Source organism: Mustelus asterias, chromosome 20, assembly GCF_964213995.1.
Source record: "Mustelus asterias chromosome 20, sMusAst1.hap1.1, whole genome shotgun sequence".
NCBI classification, from domain to species: domain Eukaryota; kingdom Metazoa; phylum Chordata; class Chondrichthyes; order Carcharhiniformes; family Triakidae; genus Mustelus; species Mustelus asterias.
This window is the reverse complement of record NC_135820.1, coordinates 43,640,543-43,664,464: the sequence shown is the minus strand read 5'-3', so window position 1 is coordinate 43,664,464 and position 23,922 is coordinate 43,640,543. Positions and strand designations below refer to the sequence as shown.

Sequence of the window (23,922 nt, the reverse complement as noted above, 5' to 3'; positions counted from 1 at the left end):
GGAAAATATTTTAGACATATTTCATAGTTATAAAGTATTGTTACAGTTCTCATTGAAGGAATCCTGGTTGGAGTCATACCCCAGCACAAGAGAAAATGTTTGTGGCTGTTCAAGGTCAACCATCTCAGCCCCAGGATATCACTGCAGGAGTTCCTCAGGGTAGTGTCCTTGGCCCAACAATCATCAGTTGCTTCATCAATGAAGATTCCATGATAAGGTCAGAAGTGGGGATGTTTGCTGATGATTACAGCACCATTCACAACTCTTCAGATATTGAAGCAGTTCCAAATGCAGAAAGATCTGGACAATATTCAGGCTTGTGTTGACATGTGGCAAGTAATATTCATGTCATACAAGTACCAAGCAATGACCATCACCAACAAGAGAGACTCTAACTATGAGCACTTGACATTCAATGACATTACCATCGCAGAATGCCCCACTATCAACAATCCAGAAACTGAATTGACCAGAAACTGAATTGCACCAGCCATTGAAATACTGGGGCTTACAAAAACAGGTCAGAGGCTGGGAATTCTGAAGAGAGTAACTCGCCTCCTGACTCCTCAAAGTCTGTCCACAATCTATAAGGCACAAGTCAAGAGTATGGTGGAATACTCTCCACTTACCTAGTTGAGTGCAGCTCCATCAACATTCAAGAAATTTGACACTATCCAGGACAAAACAGCCCACTTGATTGCCTTGCTATCTATCACCTCCAACATCTTTTCGCTCCACCACCAAAACACAGTGGCAGCAGCGTGTACCATCTACAAGAACTCACCAAGGCTCCTTCAACAGCAACTTTTAAACCTATGACCTTCAACACCTCGAATGACAAGGACAGCAGATAGATGGGAACACCACCACCTGCAAGTTCCCGTCCAAGTTCACACACCATCCTGACTTAGAACAAATCTCTGTTCCCTCACTGTCACTGGCTCAAAATCCTGCAACTCCCTCCGAAGCAGCACTGAGAGTGTACCAACACAACAAGAGGGTATAGGTTTAAGGTGAGAGGGGAGAGATACAAAAGTGTCCAGAGGGGCAATTTTTTCATACAGAGGGTGGTGAGTGTCTGGAACAAGCTGCCAGAGGTAGTGGCAGAGGCGGATACAATTTTGTCTTTTAAAAAGCATTTAGATAGTTACATGGGTAAGATGGGTATAGAGGGATATGGGCCAAATGCAAGCAATTGGGATTAGTTTAAGGGTTTAAAAAAAAGGGTGGCATGGCCAAGTTGGGCCGAAGGGCCTGTTTCCATGCTGTAAACCTCTATGACTCTATAACACCACATGAACTGCAGTAGTTCAAGAAACTGGCTTACGAGCACCTTTCTGGCACAGTGGCAGTACCGCCTTACAATGCCAGGGACCGAGTACGATTCCAGTCTTGGGTGAATATGTGTGCAGTTTGCACGTTCTCCCCATGTCAATGTGGGTTTCCTCTGGGTGCTCCAGTTTCCACCCACAGTCCAAAGATGTGTAGGTTAGATAGATTAGCCAATGGAATTGCGGATGGTTACAGAGATAGGGCAGGGGATGGGCCTGGGTAAGATGTCTTTCAGAGAGTTGGTGCAGGCTTGATGGGCTGAATAGCCTCTTTCTGCACTGCAGGAATTCGATGGTTCTATAGTTTCCAAGGTGCAATTAGAGATGGGCAATAAAATTGCTGGCCTAGCTAGCAATGCCCATGTCCTGTGAAAGAATAAAAAGTAAATAAACATGTTAATGGGACTGTGTGCCTCAGTTTCTGCAACATTTTAGATTTCACATTTTGAGACTTCTCAGGGTTGGGGAACCCAACATCTGTAGGAGAATAAGGGCCAAATCTAGCAGATAAGTTGCAGATCAATCATGATTTTGTTGATCACACTCGAGGGGTTAAATGGCCTGTTCCTGTTCTTATATCTCTATTGTAAATGCCTTTCCAGCACCTTCTCCAGCTCCTCCGAGCTAACCTGCTTCCATTGGTCTCCCTGTCTGTGATTTGTTGAACGCCCCACTCTTCCCCAAATGCCTCAATCTCCGGGCTGACCCCCACCACCACTAAAATTGCTCCAAACCTCCACCCCGATCCAGTCCCAGACTACAGCCTTCTAACTTAGGTTTTCTCATCCCACAACCAGTCAGCCTCTCAATCTAGCTAGTTGCCAGCTGGGAAGCATGGGAAACTTCCTGCATTTCTGGACTTCTCATCACGCCTCCCTGCTCCCTGCCCACCTCACCGTCAATTTTGAGGCCATTATTTCTCTCAACAATATGCTTATGGCCTGCTGTAAAAGTTTTGCTTAGGTAAAAACATATACTGCACATGATTAAAAACGTGGTCAGCTAGTAGAGGTTTTTAAAAAATGTGTTGAATACTTAACAACAATTTGCTTTTATTTAACACACTAATATAATTAATAACCTAAGGTGAGAAAAGGCAAGGCCTAACATCAGGCATTAGAGAAATATGAATTAGGGGAAGTGACCAAAGAATAGATGAACACAAGAAATAGGAGCAAATGGTCGAGTCTGTTCTGTCATTCAGTAAGATTATGGTTGATCACATGCTTCTACTCCACTTTCCCACCTGCTTCCCATATGCCTTGATTCCATAAGAGACCAAAAATCAGTCTATCTCAGCCTTAAATATATTCAACAATGGAGCCTTCACAACCATCTAGGGTAGAGAGTTCCAAAGATTCACAGCCACTTAGAATCATAGAATCTCTACCATACAGAAGGAAGCCATTTGGCCCATCAAGTCGGTACCGACCGCAATCCCACCCAGGCCCTATTTCCATAACCCCACACATTCACCTTGTTAATCCCCGTGACACTAGGGTCAATTTAGCATGACCAATCAATCTAACCCGCACATCTTTGGACTGGGGGAGCAAACCGGAGCACCTGGAGGAAACCCATGCAGGTTGTACACACATATCAAACTAATGAGCAAATTATCAACTTACACTATTGACTAATTAGCAAAATGAAACGTTTGTTTTGTTTGTGGCTTTGCAACTTTCTCTGTCACAGATTAGATTTCATTGATGTACATATCTGCATTAAATATCACGGCCATGTATAATGTGGGGTAATGCATAGGCATCACAGATGAAGTTTTGACTCAAAAATTGTATGTTTTGGTTGAACCTTAGGAGGTAGATAAAAGGGTCTTGCTGGGGTAGAGTCCTAAGAATGGTAACATTGATTAACATTCAGTCTGAAGTGCAGATCCAATTCATCCAATTCTAAGGTGCTTTGAGATATTATGGCTATGGTATGTTTAAACTTTAGTCTTAATCCACTGAAATTTGTTTGATGTATTTACAACTTGGCACAACTGCAGCAAAAAATCTTGTAATTCAAACATAATTGCATTAGTTCATAAATTTCTGTTAAATCAATAGCTACACATTCCAGTTTTAGTACAAGCAAGTAACATTTTCTCCTACCTTCCTTTGCAAGTCTGGTCAGATGTGTTCCCAGCTGAGTAATTTTGAACTTTTTTACATAGTTGAAAAACTGGAAGACTGTCACCACTTCCTCAGAGACATTAGGACAGAGCAGTAATTCACAACAGCTGACAATCTGGTGCAGTAGTGTTCTGAATACTTACAAAAACATAAAAACAGTAAAAATTTAAAGACTTAATGTTATTACAGACTGCTTTGAGAAAAGTTGTATGACAATGTAAGATCAACTAGAAATTCATTTGTGATCAACCTTCAAAAAGGAATTCATCCTTGCAACAATTTAATGGGGGAGGGGCATCCAACCATTGGCAATAGCTTGACTCTCACTATCTTATTTTGTTAGTGTCACAAGTAGGTTTACATTAATACTGCAATGAAGTTACTGTGAAAATCCGCTAGAGGCCACACTCCGGCACCTGTTCAGGTACATTGAGGGAGAATTTAGCATAGCCAATGTCTTTCGGACTGTGGGAGGAAACCCACGCAGAGACGGGGAGAATGTGCATCCTCTGCACAGACATTCACCCAAGCCGGAATTGAACCCAGGTTCCTGGTGCTGTGTGGCAGCAATGCTTGCCACTGTGCCACCCATTAGAACCCTGTCTACGATAGGAGGCAATCAGTGCAAGTTTTTCTTCTACATAGTTCATGAACCCAGCTACAAGGAAAAAGTAATGTGACACCAAGGACAGGAGAATTATGATTTATGTACAAAAGGTAGAAAAAGTTACATTTCGGTATCTCGGTAAAATGGTCACAGACCTTGGTAATTCATTTCCTTTTCATAATTGTTTACTCCAGCCTAATCCACTTTGACTTGAATCATAATGTTGCTGACATTTTTGTTTATTGCATTTCTCTAAAATGCCTAACAATTTTTCTTAATGTTGTTTGACTCAGACCTGAATCTAAAATTTTAGCGTGATTAAACTTGACAACCGCTCAGTCTCAATAAACACTATATTCTCTGCTGTATAACATAATAGCTGTCCTTGTCTGTTGTAACTTTTTGTAGTTTACTCCCACACCATCAGAAGGACACATACTTTCATAGTTTCAACACATGTTGTTTTGTTGAGCCAATGAATGGTATATCACATTAGAAAACATCTACCTCCTATACTTGTAATCACTGCTCCCAGCCCTTCTCCCCATCATAAACATTTGATGAAAAGAAGAAATACATAAGACTGTAGAAATGCAAAGCAAGTGAGTCATCATTGACTAAGAAAGGGCAGGTTAATTCTGGCCCCTTCGTATGTATGTACTGGCTTGTTTTATACACTTTGTTTGTACTTTGAAAATCCAATATGTGCAATCTTTTTTAATATAGCTGAGTGAAAGTGATTACCTTAACCTTTAGTGCAATACGTTTTTATGAAGGTAACGCTAAAATGTTCTGCAATTTTTATTTTGATGCTAGAATTCTGAAGGGTAGAACCACTATAAAGTGGAATGTAATTGGATTTGGTAACAAAAATGGACAGTTAATATTTATAACAAAAGCGTGGGGTCGTTAGTTCCTTGGTACATCCTCCATGGCAATGCCTCAACCAGAATCAACTTGCCAATCAATCAGCATGATTCTCTCAGAGAAACATAGAATATAGGAAATGGAGTAGGCCATTCAGCCCTTCGAGCCTGCTCTGTCATTTATTATGATCACGGTTGATCATCCAGCTCAATAGCCTGTTTCTATCATATTCCTTGATCCCCTTTGCCCCTAATAACTCTTCCTTAAAAGCATACAGTGGGCGATTTACCCACCTCATGGGCCTAAGAATTGGTTCTGCACCTGGTGCCAAATGGTTTGCAATGGTCCTGGCCCCTTTCTACTGGTGCAAACCAGATTGCGCCCAGAAAGGCGTGAGCCAGATTAGCATGAGATTGACCTGATCTCAATCTCATTTAGCAATTTTAGCATGCGATCATTCCCCCCACTCCCCTGCTTTCCAGAATGTTCCCTCCGGTGGGATGTCACACAGGCGTGAACTAATACTAATCTCCACTAGCAGAAACCAGACACAGTGGCCATGCAGGGAGGATCAGAGGCCATTGAAGCCCCTGGGTGGTCAGGGGCATAGCCAGGTAGTGCCCATTGGGCAGTGCTGGTGGGCACTGCCAGTGTGCCTGGGCAGTGGTAAGGGGATGTGGCCTGAGTGGGGGCTAGGGTGGGAGGATTTGTGCAGGGAGTGGGGGGGGGTTAGTGAATGTTGGAGTCATGATGGGGGACACATCAGGATGCTGACAAACAGTGTCAGGGAGGGGAGTGGTCAGAACATGCTGCCGATGAGATAAGGGTCTCGATGGAGGAAAGGGATCGCCTAGTGCACTGAGTGATTGGGGCACCCTTGTGAAATGTTGCCCGAGCTCTGCAGTCACGTTCACCAATGTGTTTAGGCCTTACCCCCCTTAGTACTGAAGTGCAACTCACCACTCTCCAAAAAAGTGACAGTGTGGGACAATTGCAGTCTGGAGCGTGCCCGATGGACCGGCACAGAGCACTCCGGTCCTCTCGTTGTTGACGTTTTTTGGGAAAATTCTACCCACAATGTTTTGGCCTCAACAACTTTGTGTTAGCGAATTCCACAGGCTTATCACTTGCTGAGTGAAGAAATTTCCCCTTATCTCAGTCCTAAATAGTCTATCTCTCAGCCTCAGACTGTGACCCCTGGTTCTGGGTTTCCCCCACCAACAGAAACGTCCTTTCTCAGCTAAGGAAATGAAAAATGCACACAATATTCTAGGTGTGGTCTGACCAAGGCCCTGTATAATTGCAGCAAGACATCAATGCTCCTGTACTTGAATCCTCTCACTATGAAGGCCAACATACCATTTGCCTTCTTTACCTCCTGCTACATCTGCATGCTTCTCTCATACTGCTCCCTTTGAAATTTGGGCATTCTTACAACTGTTCTGATGAGCACAAGATGAAAAGCTTTGACTGTGTGTCACTTTTTTCAGCAATAATTAATATTTAAGATTGGGGCCTCAACATTTCACTCTGCATTATGTCACTAATAAAGAACCAAAAGCAAAATACAAAGATAGTGAAAATCTAAAAACATAAACAGAAAATCTAATAATACTCAGGTCAAGCAGTAGTTGCGGAAAAATAAATTGATGTTTCAGGTCAATTAGCCAATGAAAGGTTAACTCTGTTTTTCCCTCTGCACAGTTACTGTCTGACCTGAATATTTTATTTGCAATAGAGAATGACTATCCAAGTTTGCAAATGGCCCGAAGGTTGATATCATAGTAGGTAGTATTGACAGGAACAGAACTATCAATGTCTTGACAGTTTTAAGGTGAAAGGTAAATCTGGGATAGAAGGATTTCAAGGCAGTTAAGACTAAGTTCACCCATTTTTGACCAAAAAAGGATAGATTATTTAAATAGCAAAAACTTAGGAATAGGGGAGGTCAAAAGAGACATAAGTGACCATGTCACTGAAATGTAATGGTCAGGTGCAAAAATATTTTAAAAGGCTCATGAAATATTAATCTTTATACCTAGCAGGTTAGAATATAAAAAGGAGGAAGTTCTGCTACAGCTCTAGAAAGCCTTGTTTAGACCACACCTGAAGAACTCTGTAGCATTATGAGCTCAAAGGGTTAAATCATGTAGAAAATTTATATAAATTAGCCTTGCATTCCCTGGAATATAGAAGGTTAATGGGTTATTTGTAGAGGGTTTAATGAAAAAATTAATGGGGTAGAGGGGGTAGAAACTTTTTCCATGGTGGGGGAATCTAGGACAGGAGAGAAGTTAAAAACTATTTCTTTATAAAGGGTGGTAGAAATGTGGAACTCTCTTAAAAAGCAGTAGATACCAGCTCAAACTTTAAGTTTCAGCGTGGTTGATTTCATCTAGTGAAGAATATGAAGTAATCTGGAGTCAAATGGGGTTAGGATATATATCGGTCATGATCGATTTGAATGGTGGAACAGGTTTGAGGAGCTAAATGGCCTATTCCTATTCATATGTTCCAAAATAAAATTCCAGTCATGTGAAGAAAGCAAATTACATGTTTAATTGTCCCATCAAGTTGCATGAATTAGTCATAGAGATTTACAGCATGGAAACAGGCCCTTCAGCCCAACTTGTCCATGGTGCCCTTTTTTTAAACCCCTAAGCTAATCCCAATTGCCCACGTTTGGCCCATATCCCTCTGTACCTATCTTACCCATGTAACTGTCTAAACATTTTTTAAAAGACAAAATTGTACCTGCCTCTATTACTATCTCTGGCAGCTTGTTCCAGACACTTACCACCCTCTGCGTGAAAACAACTGCCCCTCTGGACACTTTTGTATCTCTCCCCTTAAACCTATGCCCTCTAGTTTTAGACTCCCCTACTGTTGGGAAAAGATATTGACTATCTAGCTGATCGATGCCCCTCATTATTTTATAGGCCTCTATAAGATCACCCCTCAGCCTTCTATGCTCCAGAGAAAAAAGTCCCAGTCTATCCAGCCTCTCCTTATAACTCGAACTATCAAGTCCCAGTAGCATCCTAGTAAATCTTTTTTGCACTCTTTCTAGTTTAATAATATATTTTCTATAATAGGGTGACCAGAACTGTACAGTAAATTTTGTCAAGAGCAGTTTACAAGAAAGTATCTTAACTTCATTTTGACTTTATTATGTGAGCATTATGAATTTGTTTTTGTAAATCGTCGATGTTGCGATTGGAGCCTTGAGCAGGTGAAGTTATTAACATGTCAATTACAAGGAGTTGAATAACTGGACAAAGTCAGTCTTGAAGCTTATTTAATTTCCCATGGGTTGTGTTGCTCAAATGGTGCATGGAAATAATACAAAATATGTTTTTAACAATTTAAAAAAATATATCCTGTTCCAATTGCATGCTAAAATCAACTCAAAGTATTCATTGCCATAATGTTCAAATTATTTGAAGCTATTGACTCATGATAGATATAACAGAAATTCCCATTCCAGAATACCTGTTAAACATGAACTAAAAACAGCTTACCTCTTTCAGTCTGTCCTGGGTACCTTGCAGCCACTTTCTGTGTATAACAATTTCTTAGTTGTGTCAGGAACTTCTCAGCTGATAAATATAAAACACAATCTGTCTCTGTGCATTTATCCCAGAATGATAGGACTGATTTCCCCATCTTTGATTTTGGAATGACTGAAATCAAAAATGTTAAAATGCAATTCGTATTAGAATAATTTCTGAAAGGAATTTTAAATACTATTGTTCATCTTTTAGTGCAATAGAAATGTCAATGTTGGTTCTTAATGAGACACCCTTTTTTAAAGAAAAAAAAACACCATGTCCCTATAAATCATCCACTGGTTCCACTTGTCACAGGAATTTTGATTTACTTAATGAAGTAAAGTGGCATTTGACTTTATATATAGCCTAGAGTGTTTCCCAGATTAAAACCATCACTTCTACAATGACTCACATTATGTTGCTGATCATTCAAAGAATAATATTATCAATAATGCTAAACTGCTTATGTAGACTGTATTTATAAGTAGGCAACAAAAGCTTTATTAGTTAATGCTACTGAAGAGAGAAGTTGAGTGATGAACTCCTAGAATGCATAAATCATGTGCGAAAACAAGCTTTAAATATCTTTGTTAGGTATAATTTACTAGATGATTAAAACTTGAAATGTTTCAAGAACTATATCAAGTCCAGGTGTGGACAAGCTATCAAACAATACAACTTAAAGGGAGTGAGAACCAGTTGAAATTTTAAAATACAAGATCCAGGTTTCACAAAGCCAAACACAATTTTTGGCAGCTAATAGAATTATTCAGCTCAGAGGAAAAAGAAAGGTGATCAGAATGATGAACAAATGGTTGCCATACTCAATCAAATTTTTAAATTGATCCATGTGCTTTATATTTAATCTTTTCAGGTTTAAGAAACATCACCACCTTGACCCATTGCAATTGAGAGTGGAGCCTTAGACTTTGTTTGCACGTCAACTTATTCAATTCAATGAGGTGATGATCTACAGCTATTTCATCAGGAATTACCCCAAAATATCAATAATAGGGTTAATATCAATAGATTTTCCACATGTATGAAAAAGTTAAGAACACAGGGACCAGAAATTAGCCAGCATTGGACATGACCAAACGTATTAAACAGTGTTGCAAGAGCCAAATGACATCTTGCACAGGCAGGATCCAGTCCTGAGTACATTCTAGCACGTCTAATTCCAGAAAGAGCGATGAAGAATGTTAAATTGAAGCAGATCCTATCTAATACACAATGATGAAGAATGCACTCTGAAAAGAATCGCCTGCCAGAAAGCTCAGTACTTAACAAAGAACAATACAGCACAGGAATAGGCCCTTTGACCCATCAAGTCTGTGCCAACACAGATCTAATCTAATATTTTCTTGTGTCTACATGGTCCAAATGCATCTATTCCCTGCCTGTTCAGCTATCTATCCAGATGCCTCTTGATCGTTGCTATAGAATCTGCTTCCACCATCTCCTCCGGCAGAATGTTCCAGGCATTCGCTACCTTGTGTGTGGAAAAACTTGCCCCTTACATCTCTCTCAAACTTTCCCCCTCTCACGTTCAACCTATGCCCTCAAGTAATTGATCCATTGACCCTTCAACCCTGGAAAAAAGACTGACTATCCACTATATCCAAGCCCGTCATAATCTTGTAAACATCTATCAGGTCTCCCCTCATCCTCCGCTCCAATGAAAAAATCCAAGTTTGTTCAACCTTTCTTCATAGTCCATATCCTCCAAACCAGGCAACATCCTGGTAAATCTCTTCTGCACCCTTTCCAATGCATCAACTTCCTTCCGGTAGTGTGGCAACGAGAATTGTACACAATACTCCAAATGCGGCCTAACCAAAGCCTTATACAGTTGCAACATGATTTTCCAATTCCTATACTCAACACCCCAACTGGTGAAAGCCAGCAGACCATATGCCTTCTTGACCATCTTGTTCACCTGAATTGCCACCTTCAGGGAACTGTGAATCTGCCTAGATCCTTCTGTATGATAATATTTCTAAGGGCTCTACCATTTACTGCAGTAGACCTTCCAAATTGCATCACCTCACATTTGTCCGGGTTAAATTCCATCTGCCATCTTTGAGCCCATGTCTCCAGCCAATTTATCCTGCTGTATCCTCTGACAATCCTCCTCACTATCCGCTACTCCCCCAATTTTTGTATCATCTGCAAATTTACTAATCAGACCACCTACATTTTACTCCAAATCATTCATATATATTACAAACAACAGAGGCCCCAGCACTGATTCTTGTGGAACATCGCTTGTCACAGACCTCCACTTAGAAAAGTACCCTTCCACTGCTACTCTCTGCTTTCTATGCCCAAGCCAGTTTTGTATCCATCTTACCAGCTCACCTCTGATCGCTTATCACTTCACCTTCTGTATCAGCCTGCCATGAGGAACCTTATCGAAGGCTTTTACTAAAGTCCATGTATACAACATCCACTGCCCAGCGGTGGTCAATTTTTCTTGTCACTTCCTCAAAGAACTCAATCAAGTTTGTGAGACATGACCACCCCTTCACAAAATCATACTGCCTATCGTTAATAAGCCTATTCTCTTCCAGATGTGAGTACATCCTGTCCCTAAGAATCTTTTCCAATAATTTCCCCACCACTGATGAGGCTCTCAGGCCTGTAATTTCCTGGGTTGTCTCTTCTGCCCTTCTTAAACAGAGGAACAACGTTAGCTACTCTCCAATCCTCTGGTACCTCGCCTGTGGCTAAAGAGGATATAAAGATTTTGGCCAAGGCCTCAGCAATTTCTTTCCTCACCTCTCAGTATTCTGGGATAGACCCTATCTGTCCCTGGTGACTTGTCCACCTTAATGTTTTTCAAAACTTCCAATACCGCCTCCCTTTTTATCTCAACATGTTCTAGAATGTCAACATCCTCCTTTCTATACTCCCCATCCACCACATTCTTCTCCTTTTGTGAATACTGATGCAAAGTACTCATTAAGGACCTCACCCACCTCATCTGGCTCCACACACAGATTCCCTCCACTGTCCTTGAGTGGACCTACCCTTTCCCTAGCTACCCTATTCCTTCGCATAAAGAACCTTGGGATTCTCCTTAATCCTGCCTGCCAACATTTCATGGGCCCTTTTAGCCCTCCTAACTGCTTAAGTTCTTTCCTGCTCTCTTTGCATTCCTCGAGCCTTATCAGTTTTCAATTTCCTAAAATTTATGTGCGCCTCCTTCTTCTTTTTCACTATGCTCACAATCTCTCGTCATCCAGGGTTCCCCAATCTTGCCATCTTTATTTTTATAGGAACATACTTGTCCTGAATTGTTAACAACTGAGCCCCACTCCCAAGATGTCCTAATGTTAGCTAAAGACAGACCAAAGGGTTTTTGAATAATGATATAAATGCATAAAACAGAGTCTTTTAACATGGGATTTACACCTAACAAAGATCAACCAGGCTGTCAGGAGATAGAGAAGGAAAGGAAGCAAAATATTTACTGGTAAAACTACATTAACTCACTATTTCTTGTACCTTTCCAGATTTATAGAGCTTCCACAGTTATACAAAGCATATGACCTTCTATCATCCTAGTTTCATGGCTTTCTGGTGCCAATTGGCTTAGTAGCTACAGTAAATGAGATGTTAATTATTTGAAGTTTTGTATAAAGTCTGGCATTTATCATTCTAAATTTCCTTGTAATTTTCATTTTCAACCCTTTAGGTCTTTTCCATCTAACTTCTAAAACTAAAGGTTGCTATTATTATAGTCCTGATAGACAATAGCACAAGTTTTACCCCAAAAATATCATCTGTGTTCCTAATGTCAATTATGGTTTTGCAAAACACCACAGGGAATGAGGAGGAAACAATTTAAGGGAATCATCTCAAACTCTTCGCTATCCATGCCCACAAACAGCCAAATAAAAAACATCATTAAAGAGGTGTTGAGCCAGGAAGCCAACTTGTTCTCTCCCCCCTGCCCCAGCAGAACAAAAAACTTACATTTATATAGCACCATTAACCTCAGGATGTTCTATTTACAGCAATTAAGTACTTTTTAAGTACAAGCACTGTTGCAATGTTTGCAACAAATTTCCATTGTTGTTTATACAATGGCAACATATTATTGATATGTTTTTAGGGTTTAGTCTTTGGGACCACAGGATTATGCTGTCATCAGCTTAAGATGTTAAAGCAAAGGTCGTTTTATGGAATTTATATTTGTATGGAACATACAGACATTATATAAATGTTTTGTATTACATATAAACATTAGAAATAAGGTATAGTTTTCAGTGAGTTTAATGTAATGTTTACGTGCCCAGAAGGGCAAAATTCTCTAGTTAGATTCATGCTGGACAAAGGTGTTTGTATCCGTGGGGGCTGGTTTCAATTCAAACTATGAATTTATTGTGCTTGGAGAGGGTTTCAGTGTGAAGGGTAGCTTAGCAGCTGGAGGCGCTTATAAGGTAGAAAAACATTTGAATTTTAGGTTTAGTTAGAAATATTGTAGGTGGGGACAAAGCACCAGGGAGTGAACATCCCTCAACTCTGCCAGTAGAAGCTGGACAGGACAAGGGAGTTGTAAAAAATGCAGGCTTCCTTAGGAACAAGGTACAGTCGAGGAAAGAATGTCATGAGTCGACTGAAGTTAAGAGAACAGAGACCAAGGTATTGTTCAGAAGAATTCAAGGAAAAGCAAACAAAGGGTTTGGAGTTAGAGGCAATTGAAATAACAAGATTTAAAATGGACAGCAGACAGAGGTAAATCAAATGTTTGATGCCATTTTACTGGAAGCTTGGGGGAAAAAAAAGAGTTAAAGCAATTGTGAACAGTTAAGACAAAGAAATCATAAAGTGGTTGGTGTAAAACCTGGACTGAATTTGCTGTTAAAAGTAGAGTGGAAGCTTTGTTTAAAACTGTCATTTGGAAAACCTGGATTGGATTTCAGAATATAAACTGCTAAAAGGAAACATTATTGTAAATAAAGATTTTAAATTGTTTATTTTTTGGGAGTGAAGTTTGGAAACTCCCACGTGACAATCATCTGGAGGGATTCTGAACAGAAATCCACAGACACTAACTTAGGTTCAGAGTGGAGTGTGTGTTTTCGACCACAGCCAATCTGTGTGCCTAAACAGGCATTGGGTTACTGAGACCATTGCACCTTAAAATATACTTTGTAATCTAAGTTATTCTTAAAATCTTTATATTCATTAAACCAAGGGGGGGGGGGGGGGAAGCAAAGGAGTATTGCATCATAATCCAATTTTTTCATGTTTAATGTTTCTTCCCTTGTTGTTAAACCCAATTAGCAGTCCTGTGACTCTGTTCCTCCATGTTTTACAGAAGTTACAATCTTTGGAGCCAGGGTTCCCATTGTGGGATCTTCCTGTCCAGTTAGAACATCAACTGGGGTTGTAACAAAGTACAATACAATAAAGCAATACAACATTTTTTAAAGTGTAATTTTCATTCTTAAATGATTCATCTTGATATTGTTCCATCTAATGAGGTGATGCATTCTGCTGTAAGAGCCAATTTGCATTAATCAAGTTAATCATGAAAAATGAGCTAAATGGAATGGATCTGGCATTTCAATAAAAATAAAGCAATTTAAAGCCATGAACCACAAAATATTTACTTTTTATTTTGAGGATATTTTTAGAAAACCATATTATACAGTAATGGACAAGGTAATGCAAATGTCCACAATAAATGCTAAAACCGTATCTAATGTTAAAAAACTTTTACTTTTAAATCTCAATATCCATTACAAAATTACCCAGAGGTTGAAATCTATAAATTAAAAATAGGATTTCCTTTGTCTGTAATTCTAGTGAAGCCCTGATATATTTCCTGTTTCTTAATATATCAGTCCCCCTATTTCAAACAATCTGAATCTAACTTATTATAAATATTTTTCCATAACATAACATTCCAATGGTGCTCATAGATGAATTCTGGCATGCTGTCTATAATTATGGTCATTTCATACAAACCTTCTTCCACCGATTTAATATTCCCTGACCTCTCGTGAGAAATGTGAGCTATATTCTCCAGTACCAGGATCTGTTGAGAGAGCTCCTCTAATATGCAATTCTGGAGGGCAGCTACACAACCAGTTGATGTAAATCTCTGAAATATAAATTAAATTGTGAGCCCCAAGAAGCAAGTTAGCTTGGCCCCTCTGTTTTTAAAATGTGAGATAGATTAAACATTATGCATCTTATTATATTTATTTATTGTGCTTTAACATAACGCAGTTCACCAATGTTCTAAAACCACATGAGTTAGGTTATGCAGAATTTGTTACATCCTGATTAGAAAGGGGTTAAGCAGTCTTATAGTACAGTTCTGGTCGTGGAGAGCTGGAATTGGATATCATCTGCATATATGTGGAAGCTGAATCCATTCTGGGATGATGTCATCAAAGGAAAGCATAGAGATGAGGCAAAGAGGGACATTGGATCTATTCCTGGGAGACTATTCATAAAATAGGCATTTCTAGAGATGAATTTGTTACAACTGGATAGGTAAGAGTGGAACCAAGTGAGTTCAGTCTCACCATGCTGAATGTAAGGAGAGGATTATCTAAACAACTGTGCAAAAGACTTAAGAGAAAATGAGGAAAGATAAAACACTACTGCTAATGTTATAGAAGGTGTCCAGACAAAACTCTTGGAGTTAGTGAATTCTTTCTTCAAACTAGTAATACTGTATTTTCATCAAGTTAACACAGGAGCCCTTTAAAAATGGCAGGTGGGTCCTGATTCACAACCCCATTCCCAGGCTGTCTAATTTTAAAGAATCTGTCAGAAGCCTGCAATCCTGACCCGGCCAACTCCATTGTGGAGATTGGTAACTCCTACTCCATAATTTTCACAAAGTTAGGCTAGATTTTTAAAGAGTCGTGGTTCACAATCCCTTAAAGGAGTCATGCACACAAAAATGCATTGGTGAACCTTTTAAAGGCAAGTTAAAAAGACCTCCTTCATGCCCCCGTGTGCTCTATGTCAGAGAATCTGAGCTGCCAATCAAATGTTTCCTCTGGAAATGATGACTCATGTACACTTGGCTGAGTGCCTAAACATCTATTAGAATAACAAAATACCAATTCTCCAGAGGAAATATTGTTGGACTAACAACTCTGGCTCTCTGATCTCTGTGGTCAATTTCACTACATTTGTGGACAAAAATATGTGGTTTCAAGGGTTTATGGTTTTTGAAACTTCATAGGACTGGATGGTTGGCACTTGTTTCCAAGCATGTGGGAAAGTGCTCAAAGGATTGCATTTTTCAAATCTTTTATTTAGATCTCCCAATTTACACTGGTGTTCATTGGTTCTAGAAAGTGTACAGTGGATCATGGGCATGGAAGTTCCGGAGTTTGGCATAGGAAGTATGAGGGTGCTGAAGGGGCTGTGGAAGGGCAGAGCTTGACATAAAGAACTTGAGGGGATGGGGCATGCGGTGGTATGGATGGGGAATGTTTGGAAAGAGAAGTAGGTGGAGTGGGTGAGGGTTGGAGGGGCTGTGTGTTTTTGTTTTACTGGGACAAGGTCCCATGGCATTCCAGGAGGGCGTTTTGAACAGCCTGCCTCAGCACCTGGCAGGTTCAAGCCTTAAGCTTTGTTTTGTCACGGCTCACTTTCAAGGTATCAATGTGGATAATAAATAACTGGACGATCGCTTTTCCCCTGATGTGGATCTATAATGATTATTGCATATAATCATTCCTTTCTTATTATTCCTTAAATTGTTTCCTTTCTTCCTCCTATTTAAGGCCTGGATAAAGTATATCAAGGTTACAGCCTACTATCCTCAGATTATGTACATCTGAGAGTAAAATACGGTACTTGAAATTTGCAGTAACTACTCTTGTTTCAGAAAACTCACAGGAAAAATATTCCCATGTATCAAAGGGATGGGGGAGCTTTCATTACCTCAGACGTATAATTCTGAGAATCTAAAGCAGATAGAAAATTCTAAGCAAGCATAAATCAATTTTATATGAAATAGAGTAGCACAGATCCAAATGTGCAACAATACACTTAAAGTTTACAAGCTAGGAGTACATTTAAACATATTCTGTAACCCAGTCTTGTTATGTGATATTTCATTAGTATTCTGTACTTTAATATTTTAAGACTTGAAAATCCTTGAGACATCAGTTATTCTAAAAATGAAAATATAACATTTATTTTACACTTTCAAAAGTAATTAGCATCATTAAGTTTAAACTGTATAGGTTTTGCAAATTAAAATGAAATAAATCATGATGTCAGATCAGTCTAAAAGCAGAACTTTCCTTTAGATTTGTCAAGACATGAAGAATAATTGAGTGCAGACTAATAACAAAATTCAACATTCCCTCTTAAAATTGGGGTGGGGGGAAGGTGGTATGTGGAATTGGACAAAAGGAATGTAAATGAGGATACAGAAGGCTGAGAAGGTGCTAAGAGTGTCCATTAAATGATCAGAATGCGAGAATGGCAGAACAGAGGTACAGATTCATAGAATCATAGAAACCCTACAGTGCAGAAGGAGGCCATTCGGCCCATCGAGTCTGCACCGACCACAATCCCACCCAGGCCCTACACCCACATATTTACCCGCTAGTCCCTCTAACCTACGCATCCCAGGACTCTAAGGGGCAATTTCTTTTTTATAACCTGGCCAATCAACCTGACCTGCACATCTTTGGACTGTGGGAGGAAACCGGAGCACCCGGAGGAAACCCACGCAGACACGAGGAGAATGTGCAAACTCCACACAGACAGTGACCCGAGCCGGGAATCGAACCCGGGACCCTGGAGCTGTGAAGCAGCAGTGCTAACCACTGTGCTACCCATTGTTAAAGGACTGCCTGAGGAATGTGGCAGTTGCCCTGAAGGGGGTTGGGGGGTGTGCGGGGAGGGTGTGGAAAGGGGGAGAGCTGGAATGGAGAAGTGGAAAAATAGGAAGTGAAAAAGGAGGATGATAAAATGGATGAATGAGATTAAATGAAATGGAATAAAATGAATGGAAATGGAGCGAAGGTGGCGGAGAGAGTTCATCCTCTGTAGCTGTTGAACTCCATGTTCAGTCCAGAAGGCTGTAAAGTGCCCAATTGTAAGATGAGGTACTGTTCCTTCAGTTTGGGTTAGGGTTCACTTCTGGACTGAACAATCATTCATCCATTTTATCATCCTTCATTTTCACTTCTATTTTTCCACTTCTTCATTCCAGCTCTCCTTTCCACACCCCTCCACACGCCTTCAGTGCAACTGCCACATTCCTCAGGCAGTGTTTTAACAATCTGTACCTGTTCTGCCATTCCCGCATTCCGATTACTTAATGGACACTCTTAGCACCTTCTCAGCCTTCTGTATCCTCACTTACATTCCCTTTGTCCCATTCCACCCCCTCCTTCTCCCTCCGCCAATAGTATAGATGTCTGCTGATTCTCTTTGCTCTTATGTCTGATGAAGGGTCATCTAGACTCGAAACATTGGCTCTATTCTCTCCCCACAGATGGTGTCAGACCTGCTGAGATTTTCCAGCATTTTCTGATTTTATTTCCTCTGTTAATATGAATATATGGATACAGTCAACTTCCGAAAACCATTTTTTTCAGAGAAAGCAAAGAAGAATTCTGGGGATACCTTAGCACGAGCTGTTTTGTATTATGCAAATAGCTAAAAGAGAGGAAACAAATAATTGCAATTAATTTTACCCTACCTACCTGTAGAAGTCTCCTGCACAACTGCAGGTGAGTCAAGAGTACTTGATCAAGAGACACATTTTCTGATGTGAGGGCAAGGGTTCCTGTTGCTTTAATTCCTAAATCTCCATTCTTAGTCAGTAAGTCATGCTGACAAATATTGCCTCTATTGTATGTACCAGTCCTGTCAAATGATAAATTTTGGAAGAAAAATAAATTGGAACAAAGCACAATAGATAATAGGATCCACTCAAATCAATATTTAAAAATGCAGTTAAAATGAGGAAAATCCATAATTCTGTACAACACTTAAAAAGTAGCAGATTTGGAATGCTTTAAACTTGTGCAAACAAGTGCAAAATGCTGTAGGCTAATTAGCTGCTGGCCCAATGATTACAGGCATGCAGATTTCTCTAGATGCTAAACTAAACATTTATTAACTGAGTTTAGTGTTTTCCTAGATTTAATTTTGAAATCCACAGAAATTTCAGTACAGAAGGAATCCCATTCTGCCCATGTTATTTTTACAACTCTTCATTCTAATTCGATCTCCATGCTGTGTCCTTCTGCCCTCTATATAGTGATTGGTTCTTTTAATTTATTTTCTATTTTAATAACCTTGTCTGACAAAGGTATCAGATGAACATTCTCTGCCAAATTGAAGGCAAGGCTAATGGTACTTGCTGTTAATTGTGGATAAATGTTACAGCATCATTTGGTGAGGAGTAGATACACAGTTATTAATTGTGTATATTGTATATGGAAAGTTGCTGTCTGAGGTGCTCCCTGGGTAACTTTGAAAAAAGACATCTTGCCTTTAGCCTCCCTATTTTTTTCAGAACTTGTGACATTCTCCCATTAATTACTTATTAAACTTAGCACAGAAAGTTAAGTCATGTAGCATACATAAAAGCTCTGGAGGAAAATGTAGGTGTTCTGATTAGTAAGTTTGCAGATGACACATAAATTGGTGAAGTTGCAGATAGTGAAAAGGATTGTCAAAGGATATTGCAGGATATAGAAAGATTGCAGACTTGGACAGATTGCAGAGAAATGGCAGATGGAGTTTAATACAGACAAGTGCAAGGTGATGCATTTTTTTGAAGAACAAATTCAGATGCGAATTAAATAGCAGAACCTTTAGGAACACAGATATACAGAGGGATCTGGGTGTACAGGTCCACAGATCCCTGAAAGTGGCAACACAGGTGATTAAAGTGGTTAAGAAGACATACAGCATGCTTGCCTTCATCAGCAGGGGCATCAAGTATAAAAGTTGGCAAGTTATGTTACAGCTGTATAAAACTTTAGTTAGGTCACATTTGGAATGTTGCTTGCAGTTCTGGTTGCCACACCCACAGAAGGACATGGATGCTTTGGGGAGGGTGCAAAGAAGGTTTATTGGGATGTTGCCTGGTCTGGAGAGTTTCAGGTACGAGGAGAGGTTGAATACACTCAGATTGTTTTCACTGGAAAGACGGAGGCTGAGGGGCTGATTGAAGTGTACAAAATTATGAGAGGCATAGGTAGGGTGGATAGTCAGAGGCTTTTTCCCAGGGTGGAAGGGTTGACAGCAAGAAGGCACAGGTTTAAGGCGAGAGATGGTAAGTTTAGAGGGTGGTGTGTGCCTGGCATGCACTGCCAGTGGAGATGATGAAAGTAGGCATGTTAGCAACATTCAAAGTGTATCTTGATAATCACATGAATGGAAGGTGAGCAGAGGGATAGGAATCACATATCAGTGCAGGCTCGGTGGGCTGAAGGGCCTGTTCCTGTACTGTATTGTTCTTAGTTTTAAACTACATCAACTGCACTACCCTCACCTACACTCCTGGTCATCTCCTCAAAAAAATTCAATCAAATTTGTTAGGCATGACCTCCCTCTGATAAAGCCATGCTGACTATCTCTGATTAACCTTGGCCTCTCCAAATAGAGATAGATTCTCTCCTTCAGAATTTTCTCCAATAGTTTCCCTACCACTGACATGTGACTCATTCATATGTAGTTCCCTGGTTTATCTCTACAATCCTTCTTAAACAGCGGAACCACATTAGTTGTTCTCTAGTCATCTGGCAGCTCAACCGTGACCAGAGAGGAATTAAAAATTTGAGTCAGAATCCCTGCAACGTCCTCCACTGCCTCCCACAGCAGCCTGAGACATCTGGACCTGAAGATTTGTCCACTTAAGCTTGCCAGCACCTCCAATACCTTGTCATTACCTATGTCAATTTGCTCAGGAACTCATAGTTTCATCCTCATTCTTTTGGATGAAGCTGGATGTGAAGTTTTCATTCAACACTCTACATATGTCCTGTGGCTCCACCCATAGATTGCCCCCTAATGGGCCCTACACTTTCCCTGGTCATTCTCTTCCCATTGATATAGTTACAGAATATCCTGGGATTTTTGCCTACTTTTACCAGCCAGGGCTTTCTCATATTCCCTCTTTGCTCACCTACTTGCTCGCTTAAGCTCCACCCTGCCTTTTCTGTATTTCATGATGCCTCTGCTGATTTCCCTCCCTCGTACCTGCTAAAAAGCATTATCTTATATCCTGAATATCTCTGGTCATCCATGGTTCTCTGAGCTTGTCCTGCTTATCACCCTAGAGTGAACATGTTGGGCTTGTACCATCCCAGTTCACTGCTTTTCTGTAGATTTCCCCACAAGTGGCTGTTCTCAGTCTATCTTGGCCAAATCCTGCCTTATTTTACTAAAATCCGCTCTCCCTTAATCTAAAGCTTTCTTTTTGCAATTTTTTGTCCATAACAAGCTTACATTTACCATAATATAAAAGCAAATTCTGCAGATGCTGGAATCTGGAACAATAAGAGAAAATGCTTGTCAGGTCATCCTGACTCAAAGCGTTGGCCCTATTCTCTCTCCACAGATGCTGTCAGACCTGCTGAGATTTTCCAGCATTTTCTGATTTTGTTTTAAAGTGTACCATGTTGTGGTTGCTATCACCAAAATGCTCCCCCACCATCTCAACAACCGGTCTGGTTTCATTCCCCAGAATTAGGTCCAGCACTGCACTGTCCCTTGTTGGACCGACCCACCCCCGCCCCCCCTCCCCCCACCACCCCCCACATTTCACCTAAAAGGTTCTCCTTTACACATTTCAAGAAATCCACTCCACCCAAGACCTCAACATTGTCTATCCCAATTAATGTTGGGACAATTGAAATCACCAAATATAATTACCCTATTGCTATTATTTTTACATCCCTCTGCAAATTGTGTACATAATTGCTCCTCAACTTCCCACTGACTATATGGGGTCTATAATAAACGCCACCGATTTGGATGCCCCTTGATTGTTTCTAAGCTCTACCCACAAAGCTTCATTTGATGCTCCCTTTAAGATATCATCTCTCCTTCCTGTAGTATCTGATTCCTTAACTAATACTGCAATGCCTCCTCTTTTTATCACCCTCTCCTGTCTCACCTGAAGATTCTATATGCCAGGATGTTGAGTTGCCAATCCTACCCCTCCCTCAACCACATCTGTGATGGCTACTATATCACAATTCCACATGTCAATGCTCACCCTTAACTCATCCATTTTACCTGTAATATTCCTGGCATTAACAGTGGTTTTATGGTCACCATTAGACTTTTAATTCCACATTTCTATTGAATTCAAATTTCGCCATCTCTCCATATTAAACTCCATCTGCCATAGTTTTGCCCACACACCTGATTTGTCTATGATCCTTTGCAAATTCCTGCTCACATCTATGTAACTTACTGTGCCTCCTAACTCAATGCCATTTGCAAACTTGGATGTACAGCTCTCTATTCTTTTATCCAGATTCTTAATATATAGGCCTTAACTTCTGTGGAGTGGCAGTCTTGTTTAAATTGCCATCCTGTCTTTATTTCTTACCCTGAAATGCAGTCACTCCACAGAATAGTGCAGCGTACTATTTAAATTATAGTAACAGATGGTTCCCAGTACAAGACAATTACAAATGGAAGTTTGAACTTCCCAAGCAATTGCTGTGTAATCCTTACCTAGGGACCTCCAGGGTGGGGTGGCAGGGGAGTCTGGGCATTACCCAATGTATCTTTGACATACCTTCTGGGTACAGCACCCTGGAGATCAGAAATTATGGGCCCATATGGTCAAAAACTGAGGCCTCAGTGCAGATCCCTAAGGATTACTACATGTCACACACACGCTGGCAATACCGTCAAAGGGGACACATTATGAAAACCCCATTGCAAAAACAGAATTAAATCTTTGCACCTCCAATCAACGTAACCAAGACTAATTTCAAGACTGGTGGGATTTCAACCCCATCTACCCGCCATGGTGTGTTTTGCAGCGTTGAAGACGGCCCACCATTGGCTGGCAGAGGGATCATTTGCTGTCAATTGTGTTTCCCATTGTTTGCACCTGCAGTTGGCGAAATTGGACAATCCTGCCTGCAGAAATGGCTGGAAAATCTTACCCAATGACCTATTTTTGATGCATTACACTAAAATAACCTGAATAATTGAATTTGATTCTAGTCTTGCAATTACTTGGTTATGTTTTCAAGAAGTATTTTTTTTGTCTTGTTTCGAAACACTTTGTTGGCAATGAATGCATGGGTATGGGGTTTGTTGTTTTTCAGTTACCTTTCATCCTTTATTCTAATGCTCCCGGAACATGAAAGATTATCTTCACTTGAATCAGCATTTAGGAAGTTGAAGCTTTCTAAGACTGTTTCAACAGTCAAACTGATAGTAGATGTACTTGAGCTATCTGTTATTTCCCTCTGTTTAAAAAAAACAACTTTTAAAACAAAGAAATCTAACAGTTTAGTTTAAATTGCCTCATTCTATCACAGTTCACCATCAATTATGGAGTATAAACTATATCCATCAGTAATTTATACCTTTACAATATAGTAAAAACATTGTATCAATATGTAAGGTATTCTCATGTCTAGATGATTAAGGTGTGCCTTACATGACACAATTTGCTGTCATGCTTCCTATTACTCAAATCTGATGTTACGCAATGTACTTTCCTGACTAATTATCAGGTTTAACAGAAAGCTATATAAAAAAGCAAATATTTCACAACTGGAATTTTGATAATACAGCACAATAAGGTGGAATAGAACAGTTAGAACATTGAGACCTATTTCCAACATATTCCAGACTGCATGCGCAGAGGCCCTGAACCGTCAGCCTCCTGGGTGGGAATAGGTCCCGCCCCCTGAAATCTAATGATATTCACGCTAGTGGCCTCTGCATTGCACTGAGTGTGGGAGATTCTAGTGTGAACTCCCACTGAAAAAAACAGCGTGATTTACTTCAGTTTTCCTGCAAATTCAACACTTAGAACATTTTTGGGAGAATCCCGGCCAATATTTCTGGTGCAGTCTCACCAAGCCTCCTATATAATTGCAGCAACACTTCTTTAGTCCTGTACTCAAGTCCTCTTACAATAAAAGCCAACAGACAATTTGCCTCCCTAATTGTTTGATGCATTTGCATGTTAGCATTCAGTGACTGATGAACAAGGATACCCAGGTCCTTATGGACATTATTCACTTCTTGGCCTTTTGGCTAAGATCAAGTGTCAGATCAATCTCAAGATGGGATGCAATGCCTCATCTCGTCAGCCTAGATCTTGTTCGACTCTCTTGTGAGGCCCCTAATTAGATTAAATTGGAATTTGAATTTGGTTTTTGGAGCAAGCAAGGAATTAATTTGGGTTTGCCTGGTCCACTCTGAACATTGGCTTT

The 23,922-nt window shown here is 40.1% G+C and overlaps 1 protein-coding gene across 3 annotated transcripts in view; it reads right to left on the bottom strand.

Moving 5' to 3' along the window:
- The window catches only part of LOC144508496 (rho family-interacting cell polarization regulator 2-like), a 246,089-nt gene that overhangs the window by 43,355 nt on the left and 178,812 nt on the right, over window positions 1–23,922 (bottom strand). For all 3 annotated transcript variants that reach the window (XM_078236465.1, XM_078236466.1, XM_078236467.1), the window contains exons 14-18: window positions 22,805–22,944; window positions 18,199–18,361; window positions 14,474–14,609; window positions 8,462–8,623; window positions 3,446–3,604 (exon numbers count right to left, since the gene is read on the bottom strand). In XM_078236465.1, the coding sequence (XP_078092591.1) occupies window positions 3,446–3,604; window positions 8,462–8,623; window positions 14,474–14,609; window positions 18,199–18,361; window positions 22,805–22,944 (760 nt within the window). The remainder of the gene's footprint in view (window positions 1–3,445; window positions 3,605–8,461; window positions 8,624–14,473; window positions 14,610–18,198; window positions 18,362–22,804; window positions 22,945–23,922) is intronic.